The sequence below is a fragment of the Postia placenta genome, assembly GCF_002117355.1.
Source record: "Postia placenta MAD-698-R-SB12 unplaced genomic scaffold POSPLAscaffold_10, whole genome shotgun sequence".
NCBI lineage: Eukaryota > Fungi > Basidiomycota > Agaricomycetes > Polyporales > Adustoporiaceae > Rhodonia > Rhodonia placenta.
This window is the reverse complement of record NW_020169841.1, coordinates 1,238,688-1,262,699: the sequence shown is the minus strand read 5'-3', so window position 1 is coordinate 1,262,699 and position 24,012 is coordinate 1,238,688. Positions and strand designations below refer to the sequence as shown.

At 54.1% G+C, this 24,012-nt stretch overlaps 5 protein-coding genes across 5 annotated transcripts; 3 read left to right on the top strand and 2 right to left on the bottom strand.

The window, feature by feature from the left end:
* Positions 1 to 9,230: 9,230 nt before the first annotated feature.
* Positions 9,231 to 11,867, top strand: POSPLADRAFT_1035090 (hypothetical protein; the record flags this gene model as incomplete). Its single annotated transcript, XM_024477063.1, has 6 exons — positions 9,231 to 9,250; positions 9,574 to 9,633; positions 10,347 to 10,586; positions 10,615 to 10,875; positions 10,990 to 11,232; positions 11,846 to 11,867. The coding sequence occupies 6 exons, from the start codon at positions 9,231 to 9,233 to the stop codon at positions 11,865 to 11,867; spliced, it is 846 nt and encodes a 281-aa protein (XP_024337346.1).
* A 4,749-nt stretch (positions 11,868 to 16,616) lies between these two features.
* On the top strand, positions 16,617 to 18,044 carry POSPLADRAFT_1047971 (hypothetical protein; the record flags this gene model as incomplete). Its single annotated transcript, XM_024479401.1, has 6 exons — positions 16,617 to 16,990; positions 17,139 to 17,206; positions 17,285 to 17,444; positions 17,486 to 17,487; positions 17,538 to 17,737; positions 17,835 to 18,044. 6 exons carry the CDS (start codon positions 16,617 to 16,619, stop codon positions 18,042 to 18,044), a joined length of 1,014 nt encoding a protein of 337 aa, XP_024337345.1.
* Positions 18,045 to 19,288: 1,244 nt separating this feature from the next.
* POSPLADRAFT_1047976 (hypothetical protein) lies at positions 19,289 to 21,380 on the top strand (the record flags this gene model as incomplete). The annotated part of the gene is made up of 3 exons (XM_024479404.1): positions 19,289 to 19,336; positions 19,727 to 20,981; positions 21,055 to 21,380. 3 exons carry the CDS (start codon positions 19,289 to 19,291, stop codon positions 21,378 to 21,380), a joined length of 1,629 nt encoding a protein of 542 aa, XP_024337344.1.
* POSPLADRAFT_1040632 (hypothetical protein) lies at positions 21,220 to 21,909 on the bottom strand (the record flags this gene model as incomplete). The annotated part of the gene is made up of 1 exon (XM_024477772.1): positions 21,220 to 21,909. A coding segment is annotated over one exon (212 nt), but the record flags the coding sequence as incomplete, so codon positions are not given.
* Positions 21,910 to 22,348: 439 nt separating this feature from the next.
* Positions 22,349 to 23,689, bottom strand: POSPLADRAFT_1047968 (hypothetical protein; the record flags this gene model as incomplete). The annotated part of the gene is made up of 7 exons (XM_024479400.1): positions 22,349 to 22,547; positions 22,616 to 22,620; positions 22,663 to 22,815; positions 22,836 to 22,980; positions 23,037 to 23,074; positions 23,133 to 23,246; positions 23,471 to 23,689. The coding sequence occupies 7 exons, from the start codon at positions 23,687 to 23,689 to the stop codon at positions 22,349 to 22,351; spliced, it is 873 nt and encodes a 290-aa protein (XP_024337342.1).
* Positions 23,690 to 24,012: the final 323 nt, after the last annotated feature.

Below are 24,012 nucleotides of genomic sequence, written 5' to 3'. Positions count from 1 at the left end.
CCAAAAAGAAGGTCAAGGCTTCTCCTGCTCAGGGAAAAGCTTGACCGAAGGCTCAGTGAATGTCCCGGAGCCTTCGGTAACTAAAGGGACTCAGGCACCTGCGCTGGGGGCTCTGATGCACGTCCATTCAACTGATGGCATGTGGATACCCAAGCCTGCTGGCTATGCACCTTGTTTCGAACTTTCGTCTCATGTTCATGCATCTCGCCATTCCGCTGACCATTTTTTTGTCTCTGTCTCGCTTTCCTTTTCTGACCGCAAGCCTGTTCAGACATTTGCACTTATCAACAGCAGCGCCACAGGATCTTGCATTTCCCTTGCATTCGCAAATTGACATGGTCTTTCACATTGATCAAAGGACATTCCTGTCCTGATTATAGCAGTCGATGATCATCCCATCGCGTCTGGTCTGATCACCCACGACGTGGTGACATCTCTGTCTGTTCAGAACCATGCTGAGCATATAGCTCTCGGTATTGTCTTGGTTCCTTATCCTGTCATTCTCGGTTTGGATTGGCTACAACACCACAACCCTGCTATCGACTGGGCTCGTCGCCATCTCGTGCTCTCATGTTGCAGTGCAAACCCATCATACCCTGTCTCTGCTCTCAGAAAAGGCTTTGGTCTTGCCCGAGTCTCGTCTATGGTTGTTTCTTCGCAATCTTTCTCTGCTACTGTTGTTGGTCTAGGCCTTGGTCTTAACGGCAGAACTCTGGCTCCATCACATCAGGACAGTGTCGAACGCTCAGATCGAGCACGATGCTTGCACACTCTGCATGGCAGATCCTATCTTGCTGAGTCTGTGACCTCTCCCATGTCTCCTCATCTCTCATCCAGCATTGGCCTTGGTCAAACTGGGAATCCCTTGCCTTTGATTTCTGATTCTTCAGAGCAACCTTCGCTCAACATAGCTTTTGTCAACTCAATGTGTTTCCGCAAGTATGCGTGAAACAACGAGACTGCACTCCTTTGGTATCATCCACGTGGCTCTACAGGTTACACGATTGCCTCGCTCCGCTTGGACAAAGCATTGACTACACCTGAACCACCTACCTCCGCACCTCCCAGATTTGTCCCTCCCGGGCCTCCACCAATGGATGACTCAGATGACTTCTTGTGGCATGTGCCTGAGAAGTATCATGAGTATGCCACTGTGTTCTCGCCCATCGAGGTTGAGAACCTGCCCCCGCATTGTCCCTATGATGCTTCCATTGACCTTGATGAAGGCAAAACACCTCCGTTTGGTCCGATATATCATCTGTCCCAACAAGAACATGCTGTTCTTTTTGATTATGTCAAGACTAACCTTCGCAAAGGCTTCATACGACACTCTACATCCACTGCAGCATCACCTGTTCTATTTGTTCAGAAGAAGACTGGCGAGTTGCGCTTATGCGTCGACTATCGCGGTCTTAACTCCATCACAAAGAAGAATTGCTATCCGCTTCCTCTCATTGATGACCTCCTCGATCGCATTCAGGGTTGCAAGGTGTTCTCGGTCATTGACCTAAAGAATGCCTTCAACTTGATTCACATTAAGGATGGTGATGAATGGAAGACAGCTTTTCGGACTCATCTCAGACTCTTTGAGTACACGGTTATGCCATTTGGCCTTACTAATGCACCTGGAATTTTTCAGGCTTTTATCCAGGACACCCTGCGCGATCTCCTTGACGTCGTGTGTGTTGTCTATATCAACGACATCCTCATCTTCTCCCGGAACCAGGAGGAGCACAACCGTCATGTCACAATGGTACTTGAGCGGCTTCGAAATGCTGGCCTTTTCGCCAACGGGAAAAAGTGCGCCTTCGATCACACTGAAGTCGAGTACCTTGGCTACCTGCTCAGCGCCAGCGGGATCAAGATGCACCCGCGGAAGCTCGAGACCATCACCGACTGGCCATGCCCGCAGTCCATCAAGGATGTGCAGTCATTTCTGGGCTTCACAAATTTCTACCAATGTTTCATTGACAACTATGCCAAGACGGTCCTTCTGCTTAACGCGCTCACAAAGAAGGACCATCGTGGTGAGCCATTTGTTCTTTCCGAAGATGCCATTGATGCCTTTGATCGGCTGAAGCGCGCATTCACAGCCTCGCCCGTTTTGCATCACTTTGATCCATCTTTACCTATTACATTGTCCACTGATGCTTCAGATTTTGCCATTGCAGGTATTCTTCACCAGCCGGATGCCCAGGGCTTTCTGCACCCTGTGGTGTACTATTCTCGCAAGCTTATGCCAGCTGAGATCAACTATGAGGTGTACGACAAGGAATTACTCGCTGTCGTCGAGTCCTTTCGGGACATGCGAGCATGGTGTATTGGGATGCCCGAGCCTATTGCTGTCGTCTCCGACCATAAAAACCTTGAGTATTTTATGTCTTCTCGTATTTTAAACCGCCAGCAAGCCCGCTGGTCGATGTTTCTGTCCGAATTTAATTTTCGGCTGGACTATGCTCCTGGGCTTAAAAATCCCGCTGATGCACCCTCGCGGCAACTGGACTTCGTGCCTCGAGAGGGGGATGACGTCCTGCATCTTCAGAACAAAGTCCTACTCACTTCTTCACACACAGAACAACTTTTCCTGACCACATCGACAGCCCCCGACTTGACGCCTGAGTCGCAATACATTGCCACCACGAGCATGCTCTCACTCAACAATTCTGAGCTGCTTGACAGGTACACATCAGCAATCCATGATGATTCCGAGTGGCGCGAAGCCATCGCCCATGAGAACTCAGACTTCAAGCTTAATGGTAACCTCATGTTTCATAAAGGAAAACTCTTCATACTGTCATCTATGTCCTCACGGACGCGTGGACTAGGTTCCTGCTGCATACTAGCCAAAAGCAGTACTGGGCCCCACGTGAACTGCGAACCTCAGTGTTATCTCAGGCGCCGTAGGTGTAAGCTAGCTAGTATGGCCTTTCGTAGCATGCATACCTCCCCTTCCTTCCCCCATCACCATGGCAGATGAATTCTTTGACTGCTCTCGACTTGAGCATGTATTTGACATCCAAGAACAGCTCGATGTCTCATGGGACCCAGTCTTCCTTCTTCATCTGTGACTGACAGCCATGTCCTAATCGCACTCCACGATCCATCACTGCAGACGAAGGACGCTACACGCCAATCAGATGGGTCCAGCACCCCAGCGGTCCAGCTCTCAGATACGCGACATAGAGATCTACCTCCTGCCACATCACTCTCATCCTGTTCCAACCTGCATCCCCAGGCACCTGCATTCCCCAACCTATCGCCAGTACAGGTCAAACACAAGGAGATCCCCATCTCCCTCGAGGAATTGAGGCAGTTGCACAGCCTGCAGCGGCCCCTCAAACAATCCCTCAGGCCTCCTTGGGGCCACGGGTGGAAACAGTCCCAAAGCCCAAGCCCCGTGACTCTCCAGCGGTTAGTTGGGCCAGCTTGTCATCTGCGGTCCCCTCCTCGACTCCAGTCCCTGTTGTATGTCACTCTGCCTCTGGACTTCCTCCGTTGCCTCCACCACCGTCACTGCCACTCAACCACTCAACCGCTTGCTCCTCCCGAAGTTTGCCTGGCGGACAATCACAACCACCGACTATGCCCCCGGGCCGTCCTCCATCCCCCCCCCCACCGGTAATGTCTTCTCCGAACCCTATTGACAAGGAGACCTTGAAACACCTCCTTCCCCTTTGATACAATGGGAAGACCATCATCAAGTGCAACCACTTCATCTCACAGTTGCTCATCTATTGGACAGTCAACACTGCTCTCTCTACCATCGAGCTGAAAGTGCAAGTCACACTAAGCTTGCTTGATGGAGATGCCCATACTTGGGCCACCCCGATCTTCGCCCAGCTTGCATCCATTTCAGTCAGAGTACAAGGGGCTGTAACACTGTTCGCTGACGTCAAGGTTTTCCTCACAGTGTTTAAAGGCCGCTTTGGCAACCTTGATGACACTGCGTCAGCACAGGTGGAGCTCACCAAACTCTGCGCTGACAAATCAATGCGTGAACAATGCACCGCCACAGAGTTCTCTGCACTGTTCAAGGGTCTGGTGGACCGTTCTGGGTATGGTGACCTGGAACTCCACGACAAGTACCTGAGCGGTATCCCCTCTTGTGTCTATCGCAAAATTGAGCTCGAGACATTCACCACGTGGGAAGCCGCTGACAAGTGCGTCACTGTGGTCAAGCAACAACTCAACATCAGCCGGGCCCATCGGCCCGAGTTGAACAGCTTCTTCTCAGCTCGAGGAGGCGGACACGGCAGAGCACGTGGTGGTGCACCCCGGTCACAAGGCGCTTCGGCCAGCATCAATGTGGCCGTCAGAAAAGAAGACTTCCCCAGCAGTTGCTATGGCTGCGGGAAGAAAGGGTACCGACACTTTGAGTGCCCCGACTGTAAGGACAAGCCTTACACAAAACACACTGATGCGCAGGCTATGGTCACCTCAGGTTCCACCCAGGCCACGACAAGTGCCCTCATCACAACATCACCCTCAGCAACTATAAGTGCCACTTCAGCGAAATTGGAGAAATCCGAGCTGGCAGACTTGATGGCACAGGTGAAGTCGATGTGCGAGGAGCTTGAGCACTATCAGGCTATGAAGGAGGAGGGTTTTTGATACGGTCCACGCTTTGTGCCACATGCATCAGGCCGGCTATATCCTGTAATAAGTATGATGTATTGTCTTCTGCAATGGTGTATGAGTTGAACCACAGGTCCCAGCACTTTCACATTCTGGTTTGACTCAAAGGAAAAAGACAGCAAAAAGACATAATCGCTATGGTGGACAGTGGAGCCACCACAAAGTTTATCAACAAGTGATTTATTATGGAAAACAAGGTGCAAACACAAAGGTTAAAGGAACCCATTCCGCTCTACAATATTGATGGCACCCTGAACAAAGATGGAAGCATCTCAGAAGTAGCTGTGCTACAGATGCAGATAGGAGATCACGTCGAGAAGATGGTGTTCATGGTCATGAACATAGGTCCAGAAGATGTGATCGTCGGGTTGGATTGGCTATGTGAGCACAACCCCGAAATCAATTGGGAGACAGGCTCGTTCAAGCTGTTTCAATGCCCTGAAATGTGCGGTGCTAGGAAGACTGGCCGAATGGAGCAAGCGGCGACTGCACGTGATACGGGGGTCAGGCCCACAGCACACAGGTGTTTGCTGAAGTCCAAACAGTCAGTCATTGGTGCCTGCCGGAGTAAGGTACTCCTGGACTTCGAACCCAAAAAAGATCCAGAGGAGATCGAGTGGGACAAAGCCAATCTGATTGAAGCCTGGGAGTAAGAAGTTACACTTCCCAGCACTCCTCAGCTATTTGTCACAGCAGGGCATACATATTCCCAGCTGTTTGCTGAGGAAGAGATCAAAAAGAAGGTTGTAAAGACTGCCGAGGGGTCAGTGCCGAAGCAGTACCACAAGTTTCTGAATGTCTTCTCCAAGGAAGCATCAGAACGGCTACCCAAGAGGAAGCCATATGATCATGCAATCGAACTTGTGCCTGGCTACTTGATGTTCCACTTGAAGGTGTACCCCTTGTCGAACAATGGGCAAGAGGAGCTGGATAAGTTCCTAAAGGAGCAACTGGCGGAAGGTTACATACAGGAGTTGAAGTTGCCCATTTCGTCCCCCTTCTTCATCATCAAAAAGAAGGAAGGGACACTTCGACCCATACAGGATTACTGCCAGTTGAACGCAATCACCGTTAAGAATTGCTATCCGCTGCCACTGATCACTGAGATGGTAGATAAGCTCTGAGGCGCTATGCTCTTCATAAAGTTCGATGTCAGGTGGGGATACAATAACATCTGGATCAAAGATGGTGATGAGTGGAAGGCTGCCTTTGTGACTAACCAGGGACTGTACAAACCCCTGGTGATGTTCTTCAGCCTCACCAACTCCCCCACAACCTTCCAGGCCCTAATGAATGAAATATTCCATGATCTCATCATTGGCGGCAAGGTCCTTGTGTACCTGGATGACATACTCATCTTCTCCACCAACAAAGCGGAGCATGAGAAGGTCACACGCAAAGTCCTGCATCACCTTCAGGATAACGATCTGTTCCTGAAGCCTGAGAAGTGCGAATGGGATATTCCCAAGGTCGACCACATTGGCTATGTGTTCAGTGACGATGAGGTAGCAGTGGATCCTGCAAAGCTAAAAGGAATTAATGAGTGGCCAGTACCCCAGAACAAGAAATATGTCCAGAAGTTCCGGGGGTTCTCCAACTTCTACTGCCGCTTCATTAAGGACTTCACTAAGATCTTGTGACCACTCAACTGACTCACAGGGAATGACCCCTGGCACTGGGGTGAAGAGGAGCAACACACCTTTGATGAGCTCAAGTGGCTCTTCACCACAACCCCGGTCTTGACGTTGTATGACCCTAATCGGGAAACACACATTGAGGTTGATGCCTCGGGGTACGCCACTAGTGGTGTGTTGATGCAGAAGCAGGACAATGGCAAATGGCATCCAGTTGCCTTCAGGTCTCACGCTATGGACCCTGCCCAGCATAACTACGAGATCTACGATAAGGAGATGCTTGCGATCATCGAAGCGCTAGACAATTGGTGCCACTACCTCGAGGGCTTGCCTAATCAGTTCGAGATCGTAACCGATCATAAGAACCTCGAGTACTGGTGCATGTCACAGCATCTTACACATTGTCAAGCACGATGGTCGCTGTTCCTGGCTTGCTTCGATTTCTGCATCACGCACAAGGCCAGAACATCCAATGGAAAGGCTGATGCCCTGTCACACCGATCAGACCATCAGGTCGGCGATGAGGATGACAACACCAATCAGATTGTCCTCAAACAGGAGTGCTTCCACATCGCTGCCACACAATGTGGGCACACCTTGGTGACAGCCAATCAGTCGCTTCTGAGGTGCATCAGGGAATGTTCAGAAAAGGATCGGGTAGTGGCCGAGGCACTTGAGAAAGTGTAGAACCTCGGACCACCTCGGCTGCAGAAGGGTTTTGAGGAGTGGAATGCTGAGCAAGGGCTTCTGTTGTTCTGCGGGTGCATATATGTCTCAAAAAATGTGAAGCTCTGGCAGGATATTGTCAAAATCCACCACAACTCGCCGATTGCTGGTCATGGCGGTCATGCCAAAACCCTCAAGCTTGTGTTGTGGAATTACTGGTGGCCGGGGATGTCTAAATTCATCAATGAGTACGTAAGCACCTGCAACGTGTGCAACTATACCAAGACATTCCCAGCCAAGCCCCAGGGTCCACTAAAGCCAAATGAGACCCCCGAGCACCCATGGCAGATCATCACCACCAATATGATTGTCGGCCTGCTGAAGTCTGATGGATTTGACTTGATCCTGGTTACCGCCGACTGCTTTACCAAGCAGGTTCACTTCTCGGCCTGTCATGAGACCCTGATGGCAGAAGGTGCAGCAGACCTGTACATCCATAACGTGTTCAAGCATCATGGGGCCCCGGCCAAGGTCATATCAGACTGAGGTCCCCAGTTCACATCAAAGTATCTCCATGTGGTGTACAAGGGATTGGGGATCAAGCCGGTGCTATCTACAGTGTTCCATCCTCAGACGGACGGCCAGATCGAGCGCTGGAATCAGGAAATTGAGCAGTACCTACGCGCTTTCACAAGCCACAGGCAGGATGATTGGGCCAAACAGTTGCCGCTTGCCGAATTTGTGCTGAACAATAGAGTTCACTCGGCAACCAGGCACTCCCCCTTCTTCCTGAATCAGGCTTATCATCCTGAGATCCAAGTGTGGATCAATCCGATGTCCACGATGCCTGCAGCTGCAGATCAGCTTAAGATCCTGAAGGAGATCCACAATGATGCGTGCTCGGCACTTGAGCTGTTGGCTGAGCAGATGAAGGTGTACTATGACAAGCACATGCATGAGGCACCAATCTTTGCGCTGGGGGACAAGGTCTGGCTTAATGCTCGGAACCTTAAGCTGAAACAGCCGAGCAAGAAGCTCAGTCCCAAGCGCCTCAGACCATATGCCATGCAGTGAAAGCTTGGAGACTTGGATTATGAGCTGATTCTGCCAAAGTCAGTGTCTGTGCACCCAGTGTTCCATGTTTCCTTGCTAAGCAAGTACATGCATAGTGACCTCCTGGGCCACAAGCCAGAGGAGCCACCTGCCATTGAGGTTGAGGGTGACGAGGAGTACAAGATTGAGCGGATCAAGGATTCAAGGATCTTCCGGCATCAGCTGCAGTACCTCATCAAGTGGAAGGGTTATGATGGCTCACATATGTCATGGGAACTGGTGCACAATGTTGCAAATGTGCCAGCCCTCATAGCCAACTTCCACTGGAAGAATCCAAATGCCCCTCATCACCTCAACACTGCTGTCTTTGAAGGTTTCAACTTTCAGCCAATGCCTTCACTGCTTACTAAAGCATGCTGTTGCTCCAGATGGGAGATGGGCAAGGACCTCACATGAGGTCATGCACCATTGAGGGGGGTGGGGGGTAATGTCACAAGTTGACATGGTGTTCATCTGTTTTGTAATTTTTTTTCCTTTTCACGGGCTGAAACCTGTGACCTCTGTACTATATGCTTGAATGGACAAGTCGTTATTTACTGTATAATTAGATTAGATAGGATGGCAGTGCATGGCACAGCTCGGGCTCCATTGACACAGCCGCTTTGACTCACCAGCCTCCGGGGCTGCATCAGCATGCTGTGCATGGACCAGCTGTGCATGGACCAATGCGCATAGCCTGCCCTTATCTTCCCCTGTATATAAGCTGGCCTCTGCTGCCCTAGGGACCTCAGTTTTGACCTCTTGTCCCTAGGTCAGTAAACCCTCATGTATTCTTTCCTTCTTTTACTAACTAATATATTATCTTGTCTCTAGCTTTATGTTTGAGCTTTGCTCACCATTGCTTTGGTGAGACTCAGTCAAACGCCCCCAGCCTTCATGTTTGTTTGTTCCCTGTCGCTTGACCCCAAGTCATGACAATCATGGTGACTGATAGGTCACAAGTGTGATGTCCATTGATAAGATGCATAAGTGTTTTCCTCTCTTCTTGCTCTGTGTCTCGATGTGTGCTGATGCGACCAAGGAAATCCTACTCTATACTGGGATAGAGGACACAGGGAAACCTACAACAGTCTATAATAAAATGGAGGAGTTAGGAGTAAGGCTCCCACTTTGGAACACTTCTAATGTCTCAGATGATGCAGGTATATCTCTTTGGAGCCCTCAACCAGGCTTCTGTACACAATGGAAGTGAAACAGATAATGTGAGGGACTTAGCTATTCTGGTTTGATGCAGTTCAAAGATGCAACACAACACCTGCTCGCAGTAGAGCAAGTCAGATGAGGGACAAAGTCACAGTGCAATACTTGTCAAAATCTTTGAAGCCAGTTGGACAGGATATGAAGCATAGAGGCAGCGAGTTGAATTGAGATGCAAAGTCCAAACTGTAGTGTTGAGAGGGAAAATAAATCTGTATGTTTCTAAGTGCAAAGCTGTTTATATACATGTGCATTGTGCTAAACCAAAGTCTGAGTCCAAAATGCGAATCATATGAAAGCCAAAACTCATCTGATACCCAAAAACCAGATACCAACTGTTAGAGGGTAAAGTCAGGGGATTGTACTACTACCACAAGGGACGTAGTAGGTATGCAAACCCACTGAGGTGTTTTGTAGGATGATGTTGTGACTTAGGGTCAAGTGACAAGGAATGAACAAACCAAAAGGCTGGGGGCATTTGACTGGGTTGACTAAAGCAATGGTGAGCATGCTCAAACCTAAGGCTAGAGACAAGATAATATATTAGTTAGTAAAAGAAGGAAAGAATACATGAGGGTTTACTGACCTGAGGCCAGCTTATATACAGGGGAAGATAAGGGCAGGCTATGCACATTGGTCCATGCACAGCTGGTCCATGCACAGCATGCTGATGCAGCCCCGGAGTGTAATGGGCAGATTGCGTCGAGGGCCATTACGATGGGTCGAGAGGCGAGAGCGAGCAAGCGGACGAGAGGATCACAAACAACAGAGGGCAGGATGCCTGGATACTGGTGTTGGCAAGACGAGGGGAACACAAGCGAGAGGGCGCGAGTCTAAGTAATACGGGATAGGCCGGGATGAGTCATCGGGTTCCTGGTGAGTACCTAAAATGTCCGTTGTAGCTAGATTGACCATTGTTATCTAATCAGTCGAGTCTGTAGCGCATTGTATCGCGCCGGTAAGTGTCCATTGTAACGTAGCTGTTACACCATCTCCTCCTCAAGGAGCGCGCTTGCGCGGTCCTAGAGTGAAGGATCGTGCCGGACGGGTGGTCGCGAGACCCGACCAGTTCGTGTCGTCGTCTGTGTGGGTGGCACATAGACGTCGCGAAGGTTCTCACGAGCTGGGCAAGGGCTCAGAGTGTGCAAGGCAGCGGGAGGCACGGCGGAGGCAGCGGGCAGAGCGGCAGGAGCGGGCACAGATGAGGGCACAGACAAGGGCATGGACAAGGGCATGGACGGAGGCACGGGCAGAGCGGACATGGACGAGGATGGTCTTGGGGCGGCGGCAGAGGACTCAGAGGGCATGGGGACCTGTGGAGCAGAAGAGGAAGGAGATGAGGTTAGTAGTGTAGCATCTGTAGATACAGACACCATGCGGTCAATGAGAAGTCGGTGGGGATGTGGAGCACGAGGGTGACGACGGTGAAAACATTCGAGGAGTTCATTGTCAGAGGTAGGGATGTCGGAGAGAGTGAGCCAGGAGTCTTCGTCTTCAGAGAGACCCTTCCAACGCATGAGGTACTCATAGCGCTGGCCGAGTTTGCGAGAGTCGAGGATGGTGGCAATGGAGTTCGAGGGAGTGGGGTCATCAATGTCGAAGGGGTCAGGGGTGGCATGAGAATGGAATTGTGAAGGGTCTGAGTAAGGTTCAAGGAGGGAAACGTGAAAAACAGGATGAAGGTGAGAGAGGTACGAAGGGAGTCGAAGTTGGTAAGCAGTGTTGGAGACGGCGCGTTCAATAGGGAAGGGACCGAGCTTGCAATGGTCGAGCTTGTCAGAGGGATGTGTTGTCTTGATGTTGCGACGCAGCAACCAGACGAGCTGATCGTGCATGAACGGAGGCGCAGCAGTGACATGCGCATTGTAGGCGCAAGCTTGTCAATCTTGGGCTTCCTTGAGCTTGGTGCACAACTCGTCATGGAGGTGATTGAGTCGCTGCGCGAGATCGACGGCGGCGGGTACAGAGGAGTGTTCCGTGAGGCAAGGTTCGAAGGTGGGGTGGAAACCAAAGTTGGCGAAGAAGGGGGTTTGTTTTGTGGACGAGTTCTCGCTGTTGTTGAATGCGAACTCGGCAAGTGGCAGGTAGTCAACCCAATCGTCCTGTTGGTAGGACATATAGGCCCGGAGGTACTGCTCAAGCGTCTGGTTCGTATGCTCAGTCAGACCATCCGTCTGTGGGTGGTAGGCCGTCGAGGTTCAGTGATCTATCTTGAGCAAAGCAGTGAGTTCTTTCCAAAAATGCGAAATGAATACTGAACCCTGGTCTGACACGACCAAGTCGGGCAGTCCATGGTGGCGAAAGATATGGTCATAGAAAAGCCATGCGAGACTGGGTGCGTCAAGGGTCTCACAGCATGGGATGAAATGCGCAGCGTGGGTCAAGCGGTCGCACACGACCCAAATCGAGTTGTAACCGCAGGAGACCGGGAGCTTGACGATGAAGTCCATGGAGATGGACTTCCATGGGTGGTCGGGGATGTCGAGTGGTTGCAAGAGGCCATAGGGTTTGTGGTGCGGTGCCTTGACTCGGGCGCAAACATTGCATGCGCGGACGTAGTTCATGCCTGGCCATGAGTAGTCGCGTTGTATGAATGCAAGGGTGCGCGCGCGGCCAGGGTGACCTGCAATCACTGAATCATGGCGAGTAAAAAGGATATCAGCACGCAAACACTGCCCACTGAAGTGCAGGTGTTGAAGGTTTGTTCCCTAAGTGACCTGTCGGAAGTGAATGAATGAGTTTGCGTGTGAATGCCGGCAGCAAGGGGGAGTTTTGACCTAATGTCGCAACTTGAGGTCAAGCGACAAGGAGAGAACAAACCAATGATGCAGCCCCGGGGGCCGGTGAGTCAGAGCGGCTGTGTCAGTGGAGCCCGAGCTGTGCCATGCACTGCCATCCTATCTAATTTAATCTATTTACATGGCAATGTGATGTGCCGGTGAGGCTTGTCCATTTGAGCATTGAGCGTATAGTACAGAGGTCATGGGTTCGAGCCTGCGGAAAGGAAAAAATTAAAAAATGGCTAGACACCATGTTAACTCGTGACAATGATGCTTTTACTCCTAGGGGTCAGTCGCGCAGCCTTTAAGCAGTGTTCGAAACATGCCAGGTGTCCTCTGAAAGGGTAAGTGGCATCATTAACTTGCATATCACTCCACCTTGCATGCAGAGAATATGCCAAACATCTCGTCCAACATACCCATGTATTCCAGGCCTACAGGTCATAATTATACATCATACAGCTGTTATGACAGCACAACTCCTGTTACATCAAAAGCTGTACTTAGAGCACTTACCTGTAGATGCATTGAGAGAATCACTTAAAATAATATTGACAGCTCTTAGTCACATGCTTCAAGTTTCCTAGTCACATGCTCAGGGCTTCCTATGGTCACATACTCTGATGTTTTCATAGTCACATGATCCATTCCATAATAATCTACTTTGCTTATTTCAACATTTCATGCTCTTTCGCGGCCATAGAATCATGCTCACGCAGTCTCTTGTGTGCAGGGTCAGGACTCACTATATTGATATTCCGGCCTCAAATAAAAACAATCTTATAACAAGCTTGACTCACACTACCCAATGCAGTAAAGGCAGTGCTTTAAAGATATACCACCTAATCCTAACCTAACTTAACCGAACCTAACCCTAACCTAATCTAACCTAACGCACCTAATGGCCAAATATGGAATGTATACAACTAAAGGCAGTAATACTATGGGGTGTATAGAGTTGCTCAAGGCATAGAGTTGCTCAAACCGCCTTGTACGGCCTTCCACATTTTTAGTTTAAAACCCAAAAAATCAGTGAGAGTGTATATGGTCCCTATGAATGCCCCCATGGCACTGGAATAATAAAATCACGCAAGGCATTTTGACAACAGTGTACACAAATATTGAACTAAATCTCGCCCAAATGTGATGGGAATTTCACCTGGAAGCTTTCAGTCTTCATTCTCTATTGATATAAATGTCTATCAACAAGCCCGATACTTTAAAGCACTTGAGGTACAATGTAGACAAGCGTGGTGGGTGAGATCGTCTTGCTCCTGTGGCTAAATGTGACTGTAGTTTAGACTCTGCTCAGTATGTCACACAGATGTGTTTGCAAGACCATGCTCATCTCGCTGCTGGCGGGCGTTGCTGCGTCGGAGTGTGAACATGTCGCAGTGACATGCCGTGACAATTTGAGCAACTCTATGCCTATTACACCATCAAAACAAGTCATCCTCACGGATTCATGCTGGTACAAAAAACACTCATTGTATTGCACTGGAAATATTCACAGCTGTGAAGAAGATCTCAATGCATCTATTGACACAAGAATCATGAAACAATATGCAGTGCTTCGTGAACCCGAGGCTTGCGAAGGCGGCCATGAGCAACTCTATACACCCCATAGTATATCCACAGGTGGAATGATGCATCATATCCACCTGGGATTAGAGCACATAATGTAACACTGTCTGTGCTGTGATTAGAGCATACGATGTATCATTCTGCCAGGCTCAGGTGTGTATTCACTTTCTGGCTCAGAGCACGGGCCGTGGGGTATCCAGGGGGCCGGAAGCTATGGTAGCCGCGGCAACGAGTCTGTCCACTGATTAGCATGTGCCCAATATCAAAACAAGCCCACGGGGGTCTTCAGGTGACCCCGAGGTGGTCAATGTTCTCAGCAAGCATCAGTCGAAGTGTCAGATGCCCGCCTCGGGGCGCCCAACATATCCGTCAGACTATTGCAAATGCGCCGCATGTTGCAGATTGGAGATTCATACCGAAGATGATGGAAAGCTTGGAAAGGCGTCGGAATCTGCAGCTATCTCTGTCTCTGTAGGGTTACGGCATCCGTAATTGAGGTCGTGCCGTAACTAGCTCAGCGGATCACACGTTTCAGGCTCGTCTTTCTCACAGCAGAAACAGGATGAGTGTGAGCATACGATACACGGACGCAAGCATACCAGAGAAGGAAGAGATCGTTAAGGACGCTCTGGTAATTGCCGCACTGCCGGTGCGTATCAATAATAGTCATCACATTTGCAACGTCATTAAGGTACGAAGGGCCATCAGGCCATATGTTTCTAAGGAGACTGCGCATTTATGGAAACCGCCTTGAGGCTCTCGTAGTGCTCACAAACATCACAAAATTCTAGAGACGTGCGCCAGGTGTAGTTCGGGCCGCTGCTGCAAAATGATGGGAGTGCCGTGACATCCTCTTAATGCGCTTGAGCCGTCTCATGTGATCGACCTGCGAGGAGCAGAAATGCTCGCCCCGTCTCATACCTATCCCCGCCAGAATCAGCGTACACGCCGCGTTCGCCTGCAGGCCCGAACGCACCCCCAAACCACGAGCCGCCCGCAGCAACGCGCCGCTGGTGCCGTTCTTGGCCATGTTGGGCACAAACAGAGTGAGCGAAGCATGACGCGAGGCCGCTGTGGACGCACGTCTCGCACGAGGGAGGCGAGACGGCTCTATCGACGGAGCCAGATGATCGCCCAACTCAATTGCGCGCTTGGGGAGCCTGTGTTTCGAGACGCTAAGCGCCACGGCTGGCCCGCCGGACCCGCGCTCGTTTATTCTCAGGCTGACCAGGGTATGAGCGCTGGGTGCTGAGAGGTGCTGGGCGTCAATGGGGAGAAGCGGACGTGAGAACAGATATGGCAAAGAGTGGCACAGAGCAGAGAATCGTGGCGAGCGTGTCACTGCGTGAGGTACGGTGACCGAGGCGGAGATAGTGCGTCAACGGTATCTTGAGACAACCAGGCCGCAGCGAAGGCCGAGACGTTGCGCTTGTTTGCAATTGACTTGTTGTTGGCGGGAGGGACCCCTATACCTATACCTGCAGCAGACCACAGAAGTCTCCGTCGCGGAAGGCAGATGCGAAGCCAACAAAGGGCAGACTACAGCCGAATAAAGCAAGTCAACAGCCTCGCAGCGCGCCCGTTCTAGAACACCCAGAGTGCGCGACGGATGAGAAGGGCAACGCGACAGAGCCAGCCATCAAATGTAATGGTGGCATCCGCGAACCAGCAGCAGCAGCAGGGGCTTTCCACGGACGTGTGCAAGAACCACGCGTCGTCAGCGCGTTGCTGCGAGACGAGGCGAGCGTGGCCTCAGCAGATCACATCGATAGAGCCGGATGGGAAGATATGACCGCGGGACAGCGCCAGGGCGGACAGGGAAGAGGGCTCAATCACCCATGCCCCGACCCTCGAGTTATATGAAGGGGGTTCTTCGGAACCCTCGGACGCTGTAGCCGCAGTTAGGCCGTAGGTCAGCTGCAGCGCAGTGCCCTCGCGCAGCGCCAACGGTCATCGACACGGATCGGAGGACCCGTTCGGGCCATATTCGGAAGGCGAGCCTAATTAGCAGCAGGGGATCCTTCGCGTCGCGGAGCGCGTGATACTTGACATTTGCCCAATGCAGCTCGTGCAGCAGATACCAGCCTGGTTCTGGCGCGAGTAGCGCAGTGGCCGACGATTCTGTGGGTACTACATCCGGAGCATGGTGGGATCCTGGGTGATGAGCGGCCGGTTATAGGCCTGGGCTGGATCTGCGGAAGCAGTAAGAGAGCAGGAAGATGCAAGATAAGAGTGTGCCAGAGCGCGATCCCATTCGCGGGTTGGGCTGTTCACACGAGAAGAGGATGATCTGCTACAGACAGTTTGACGCGGCGATGGTCACTGGGCACAGCCTAGGCTTGTTTCACGTCAGTGTGACCCGCGCGATAAGTGAATGGGCGTGTGAGCGCGTCAGAAAGTAGGGTGGCGGAACCCCTGTCATCGCGGGTCATACGATCGATAAATGAGCCAACGATAATTAATAGCTGGACGCGCACGAAGCTTTATTTCTGTTGGCGCACGTTGGGCAATCGGCGCACGTTCGATCGCCGAGATCGAATATCGAGTGCGCATTGTTTTTTGAAATGAGGCGGCACCTGTAGGCAAGCGCGGAGGACACACACAACCGCGCAACGGAACATGCTCATTGCAGCACCAATGCAGCCAAACAAAATCAATTTCAAGCGTCGTACGGCACCAGATACCGCGGCATCTCGCCGCGACACAACCTTACCGACAGCGCCACTACGTCGCCTGCCTTGCAGCACCGTGCGGAGAAAGCGGTGCACGTCTGCTCTGCGTCTGCGCCCCGTGGAGCCTTCGCAGGCCCAGGTCCGAAGAGCACTGTGTCTCAACCGCTGCGAGCCTACTCCATGACGCGTGTCGTTTGCTCGCGATCGGCCTCACGGCCTGTATGGAGGTGCATCGACCGACACGCGCAAGGATGTTCGTCTGCCCTCTACTGCCCATGAAGGGTCATTGAGCCAGGAGGATCCGCCTTGGGCCGCCACCGCATCACGACGCAGCGATGGCACCAACGGCAGCTGCAGGGTCTGGGGGCGGTCATGCACAGCGCCACACGGCCACGGTGGCCTTACGTACACGTCCAATACGCACCGAGCGAGGGGATCGATCGACACAGCTCCCGACGGCATCAGCGTCCAAACAATCGAGCTGGGCCCGTGCGCTTCTGTGCCTCCGCACCCGGGGCTCTAATCACCGTCGTCGGGCCCTCGTGGCGGTGTCCGCAGGGACGCGCTTCGGCGCGGGCGCTGGGCCGCGGACCTTGTTATGCCAGAGGGGCCAGGCAGGCATCCTGGATGGCCGAGCGTCGAGTATCGGTGTCCGGACCTACGATATCCATTTTGAAGGCGCCGCCCCTGCTTCCGACCGCTGTCTAGCGTCAACTACGCATGACGGAGGAATGCGCACGCGACGCGCGCCGCTGACAATGACAATGACAATGACAATGCGGCATCCAAGCTGCACGTTCAAGCTCCGCGCGTCGACGCACGACGTGGGGAGCCGTGCAGGGGGCAATAGGCAATAGGCGATCCGGACCCTGCGCCTGCGAGACGGAGCGATCTGGCCTGCGCTGGTGGCGGTACAGGAGCCTGTGTGTGTGCCCGGGAGAAGACGCGCAGCCAGCGGGGGCTGTAGGGCGTAACGCGAGGGTGTCGTAACACGATCGGCCAGGGATCGGTGCATATTTAGAAGCGGGTGGAGGCTATAGTCGGAGCGGGTGCGCGATCGGGTGCGCGTCTTGTTGTGCGCCCGCGTTCCGCGCACAAGTGGGGGCGCTGCGCGGAGGTCAGGCCAGGCCACGTAGGGAGCCAGAGGGATTGGACGAGCGGGCGTGCGTGTCGTGACGCGTGCGGCGTGCATGCAGGCGTGCAGGTGTGCGTGTACGGGCTAATGCCCCCGGCACCCGCGCCGAATCTCAATTGAGATGGCGCGGATAACGACGCGGCCTGGACGCACCTGGGAAGGCGCGGCTCATATGATACACGCACGCGGGGTCAGCAGGCGATAGACGCAGGACGCGGAGGTCAGAAGGCGCGCGCGGTGCGAGCGACGCATCCGACTGCACCCCGGGATGTGCACTTCCCGATGCGGGCTGGTCGTGGTTCAGTGTATTGCGTAGCTCAGGTGAGCAGCGAGGGGCGAGCGCAGAATGGGAAACGCGAAGCGGGGACTGTGCTATAGGAAGGACGAAGGAGGGAAGCATGGACGGCAGCTGGCGAAGCGGATAATTGGAAGCCCGATGCTGGGTGGTAGGAACGCCAGCGGATGCGGTCATGACGCGGGCAGGCTGGGCCCGGCAGCGGGGAAGAAAACGAACGCGATCGTGGTGACGGTGAACGTGGACGGTAATGGACGTTGGAGGCTTGCGAATCCGGACGCCGCGATTGGGTTACGTCCGGAGATCGTCCGCGGTGGTCAGTCCGGGGGTTGACACTGCTTACTCGGATTGCGAAATCAAAGCTGGACTGTCACGGGAGAGTGCTAACAGCTGACATGGTGTACGATGGGCTGTAGCGCCACGGTTGGAGAGATACTAGGCCAAACGGGGCAGGCACAAACAGAGCCAAATGAGTATGGCGGTGAAGCTTTCATGCCCAAATATAATGCGGGGACCCAGGGTGGGGGGCTGATGTGGCTGAGACGGTGTCAGACGACACAACGTTTGGATGTTCTCATGTTAGAGTGCGCCGTGCAGGTGTCAATGATAAGACGGAGCCATCACGTTGCGCTTGTTCCTTGGACGCCGAGTGAGTGATAGACGCATAGGCGCGCAGCGTGTCGTGCCACGGCCGGGGATGGTGCAATTGAACACTAATTGAGCCTGGGTATGCGGATGCGGGTGAGGCGTGAATTTGTGCAATGTGACTGGCTGGAGGAAGCACGCGTGAGGCAGAGATGTCAGTGGAAGATGGGGCGCGCACGATAGGATCTGAGTCTGAACGAGGCCCATTGATTCATAACGGATGATAGGGTAGAATGCCGCTGCATTCGCGCTGCGCGCAGGAAGCAGATACGGTGTGATAGGATTGGCTTCTGGAGAAGCGTACAGGATCAGAACGAGAATGAATGAATATGTATGCAGAGATGAATGGGTGCGGAAGGGGGTGATGAAATGAGGATCACGCGAGAGAAAATGCTTGTCGCAGCAGGGCGATCAGCAGGAGGCGAAACGTCGCGGGACGGTGCCTCGCTGCAGGCCAGAAGGCGCTCTAACCCCGGCGGTGACTCGGCGTGGCACAGGGCCACGGCGGATGGCGAAAGCGCTGGCGGTGAGAGAGGCCAGGCGGGGGGATGTGAGATTGGGGGATTCTGGCGGAGACCTGGACGGGGAGATGGGCCGGGCCTGGGCCCGATGAAGCGCCGGCAGTAGAGGATGAAGGTTCGGAGGTGGACGGCGGAGGATCAGCGGCGCGGGAGCAATAGAAAGGCAAAGCGGCTGCGTGGGAGGGGGCGGCTGCGAGCTCAGGCAGGAGGAGGCGGGGCGGGAGGGGGCACAGGGGAGGGGAGACTGCGCCAGAGAGCCGGGGCGGGGGAGGGGGCGGAGGCCAGGCATAGATAAAAGACGTGAGAAAGAGGATGCGGCGAGGCAACTCTCTCCACTCGCATGCTGCTTCGTAAGATGCCGAGGGGCGGCGGGAGGACCCCGGGGCATGTCACTGGGCGAGCGGGGCCGGCATGGGCGCGGTGGAGCGGGCAGGGCGAATGGGGGCGGAGGGCAAGGATGTAAATGGGCAGGAGGGGTGGCAGGGGGCCGGGGAGGAAGAGAAAAGGGAGTGTTTGAACTCCGCTGGGTAGGGGAAATACATAACGACGTCAGCGTTCGTCATCTCTCATGGTGACCCGTCTCATCATCTTCGAGGACCGTCATCTTTGCCTGCGCCTACCCAGTCCACGACATCATCGTCCTCTCCGTCTGTCGTCTACTGCCCCCAGCTTCCGCCCGCTGTCGTCATGGCTGCCCAGGTCCACGCTGCTCACCTCCCTTCCCCTGACCGTGATCGCCTCGGTCGCTCCGACCCCGACTACGACCACGACCACTCCCGCCCCTCGACCTCGGGTGCCTCCGCCCGTCCTTCTCCCCCAAAACCACGCCGCACTACCTTCGACCTCGAGCCCAACCCCTTCGAGCAGTCTTTCGCCCGTCCCTCCAATGACTCCTCTGTCCGCACCCTTCAAAACTCACCCACTCGTGCCGACCCCCCGCCCCCGCCCAATTCCGGCCGCGCAAACCCCAACTCCGGCGACGACCGCGACACTTCCCGCCCCTCGTCTTCTTCCCAGACCTCGGGCAAGATCGATCGCAATCACTCGTCGTCGCCGCCCGACCCCAAGCCCGTCCTTCCGCCCCTCGCGAGCATCTCGTCGCCCGCAGACGGCTCCTACAACTGGGCCTTCTCATCCTCCTCCCTTTCCAACTCACTCCGCGCCGGGCCCCTGTCGCCCGCCATGCTCGCTGGGCCCCAGCCCAACTCTCACAACGACCAGCCCCTCCCCGCCTTCGATCCATCTTCCTTCCGCACTGGGCTCACTCCGCGCACCGGCCTCACTCCCGGCACAGGGTTGACCCCTCTCATCGGCGGCCCCGTCTCCTTCCCCCCTCCCTCTCCCAACACCGCCGCCTTCCTCGCCATGATGAACAACGGCTCCGCCGCCCCGAGCTTGTCCACCGTCGCCGGCACCATCACCCCTAACACCCTCTCCGCTATCACTGGTGTGCTCTCGACCGCTCACCACCCGTCGCACTCCGCCCATCACCACCATGGCCACTCCCACCAGAGCACCAACCCGTCCCCGCTCTCCATGTCACACCAGTACCAGGCGCAGAGCCAGGCGGCCCGGGAGAACAACGGGTATGCGTCGAATGCCGCCACCAACACCGCCGCGAACGGGCTCTTCCTCCTCTCGCAGGCCCACCAGGAGCTTACCAAGCGTGAGCAGCAAGCTGCTGCCGCCGCCAACGCCACGTCGCCCACGAGCAACGGCAACGTCAATGGCAACAGCAACGGCAACGGCAACATTAATGGCAATGGCGGCTCTCCGCCCAGTTCTGCCTCCGCGATGAACGGGAAGCGCGGTATGAAGCGCAAGCTGGACTCCCCTGTCGCTACGCACGAGCCCATGTCCGATTCGAACTCTGGCGTTGCGAAGCGCACGCGCTCGTCGACGGCCTCGACCATCAGTGTTCAGAGAGCGCGGCACGGAAGCGTGCAGAGCAGTCTGGAGGGCGAGGAAGAAGAGGAAGAGGAGGAAGATTACGTGCAACAGCAGCTGTCCCCCACGCAGAGCAATGGGAAGAAGTCGTCGGGCCAGAAGAAGCCGGAGACGGAAGAGGAGAAGCGGCGCAACTTCCTCGAGCGTAATCGCCAAGGTGCGTATTTACCTCTGATGTGCTTCATCCTGGGTGCCACGATGCTGACGGATCGATTGATCGTGACGTGCAGCCGCACTCAAGTGTCGCCAGCGCAAGAAGGCGTGGCTCGCGCAGCTGCAGGCGAAGGTCGAGTACCTGTCGAACGAGAACGAGCGGCTGACGTCCGCGCTCGTCGCATCGCGCGAGGAGATCTCGCGGCTGTCTGCGCTCGTTGGTGCCGCATCCGTGGGCCCGAGCGCCGTAGTGTCCGCGGTGAACGGCGGCTCGCACGTGGTCACGAACGGCTCAGCGAATGGTATGAACGGCGGCCCGCCCGTCAGCGTGAGCGTCAGCCTGCCGCCTGGCGGGAAGAGCGCCGCTGCGATGGTGGGCGGCGGGCGCGGCTATGGGTACTAGGTGCCCATGGCTTACTCCAGCCCGGTGGTGCTCGCCTGAGCATCCGTCATTCAAAGAGGATGAGGGGGGGAGGTTGTGGACGAAGATGCTGTAGTGACCCTGCCCGCATGCACACGTAAGGCGATCGGCAGGCCTCGTGCACAGAGATCCGGAGGAGTAGCGGCTGCTCGCTGTATGCTGTGCATAGCGTTCGGTGAGGGTGTGTGGGGGGAGAAGGCGAGGGGAGCGAAGGAGGTGGGACGCGGACACATTGTGGGGCGCCGTGAGTAGTCGCATATACATAACGTCACTTTGCTTCGTTGGTAGCTATAATCGTTGGTCGTACGGTAGCAGTTAGTGGTGCTTGTGCGCGCGTGCGTGTGCGGCGCGTTAGGCGCCTGCACCGGCGCAGTGCGTAGGTGCCGTGCTGTGGCACCGTTAGGTGCACGGGAGTCGGGCGCACGATAGCAGCGCGCACTGTTGTATGTTTAGGTTTAGTGATCTGTTTTGTGCTGTGTTCAATAGAAAGTATGTTATCATCGCTTTAACTCTGACGACTGGCATTCCGGGGTGAAGTCAGATCGCAGGCGATCTTCCGCTCATGATAATCGCTCTGTCACGATCGTCAGGTGCATTCAAAGTTGCCGCTGTCTACTAGCTGCGAAACGTTGTGCGGAAATGTAATTTGCGCAGAGCACGGAGATGCCCAGGCGCGGAGAACTTGCGCTTGCTGCCGCGTTGTCGCCACTCATGCGAGAGGCCAACTTGTTCACCGACAGGCAGGTGCAAGGGTGAGGTCGACTATGCATTATCGGCCCTTAGAATACAAAAGAGAGATACTATATCTCTACGGTATCGTGAATACGTTCGTACAGGGTGAGGCAGAGGATTTGTGATTTGAAATCCATCAGCATCCAAATAGAACCAGCTTTCGACGACCTGACGACGATCCTTAGAGCAATAACTGATCGACACACCGATGAGGCGGTCTAACCTTGCAAATCGGTTCCAAATGCTGTGAGCCAAGGCGCAATACGAATGATCGTGCCAACAAATCCGACGACACCCAGGCAGAGGCGCTCTGGCCATACGGCACCCCGAGGCATCAACCTCCATCTCGCCGGAAACCCGCTGAACACCGGTCTTATTATGCTCTTCCACTGAGCAAGAGCCCCACTTGCGCTGGGCCTTGACGCAGGATCACGCCTCGTCATCGACACTAAAAGAGGCTCGAGGAATTCCACGTTGGAAAACACCTGCACTGGACGTGAATGAGACAGCGAGAACAGCAGGAAGTACGCACGTCATGGAAGTAGCGACGGAAGAGGTTGCCGATGAAGATGCTGCCCTTGAATGGGTCATATGGTCTCTTGCGCCGCGAGAGCTCGGGGACCTCCTGGTCTCTACCGGCGACTCCGACGACTAGTCTGTTCTCGGCATCGAGGGGGGGATATGGCTGGATATGCCAAAGTCGACGTAATAGTACTTCACCGGAACATCACCGCGCGCAAGGTATGGAGCGGCTGTCTTAATGTCGTAAAGAAGGGTCTCCCATACAGGATGGAACCCTTTAGGATACATGGCAGATGCATCCATCATGATGTTCTTGTATGTGCAATCGCTGCGCAGTACAACAGCTGAAGGGACATGATAACCACGAGAGCCAGTTCGACGCACCGATGTGCCACTCCTTGCTCGTGCATGAAAACGAGACCCTTGAAAGGTGTATTCAGAATCGTCCAGTGAATTAGGCCACGGCATTGTAATACATGCCTCCAATATCTGGTCAACGAACTCAACGACATCTTGAGGGGTCTCGAAGGGAGGAGAATCTATAAGTCGGAGGAAAGGCATAACCATGTATGAAATGCTTTCGTCTTCGTCGTCCTGGAAGATGTCGAGGATGGGAACACAGTGATTCCGTGGATCGTCGCGCAGTGGTGGAGCCCACAGCATGCAAGCAATGCGTGACTCGTCGTCACCAGTCGTCACTCTTTTCAGATAAACGAGTTTCTCGTCTGATATCCTAATGACGTCGATGAGATGTTCTCGTTCCTGGCGCTCTTATTGGTGAATCTCGGTTCATCATACATTGAAATGTAATGACCCACTGGCAGAACCGCAGCATCTTCAGCGAAGGTAGGATTTTGTCCATTTTTTCTCCAGGAAGGAACCCAGCCTGGACGATATCTTGGTCTGAGCATGTACCCACGACGTTCGAAGTAGAGCTGCCGATCTCGCCAGCGTTCCTCGACGTCATCCAGTGTCCCGAACAGCTCATCAGCCTCAGCCCGTCGTTCAGCGTCCGACAGGGCTTTGTCGCCAGACATCACAATCGGATGGCTTCCGTGAGCTAGCGACCTAGTCGACGTGTTAGCTAGGACGGATGCACCGCGAGCGAAGTAGGGCACACGCAATGAGATTACTAGGCTATGATCAGCATGCGTCTCGCGTGTGACTGCAAGCCTTCGGAGTCCGAAGAGTATGCTTCTGCCCTGGCCATGCACGTGGGATCATGACAATCAGGCGTGAATGTGTCAAGAAGTTCGAAGATCTGCATGTGGTGCCGTATGTATTTACATTGTATTGAATAGCTTCCAAACTATCGTCAAGCCTGCGTAGGGATCTGTAGTACATGACCGGCTAATGGAAT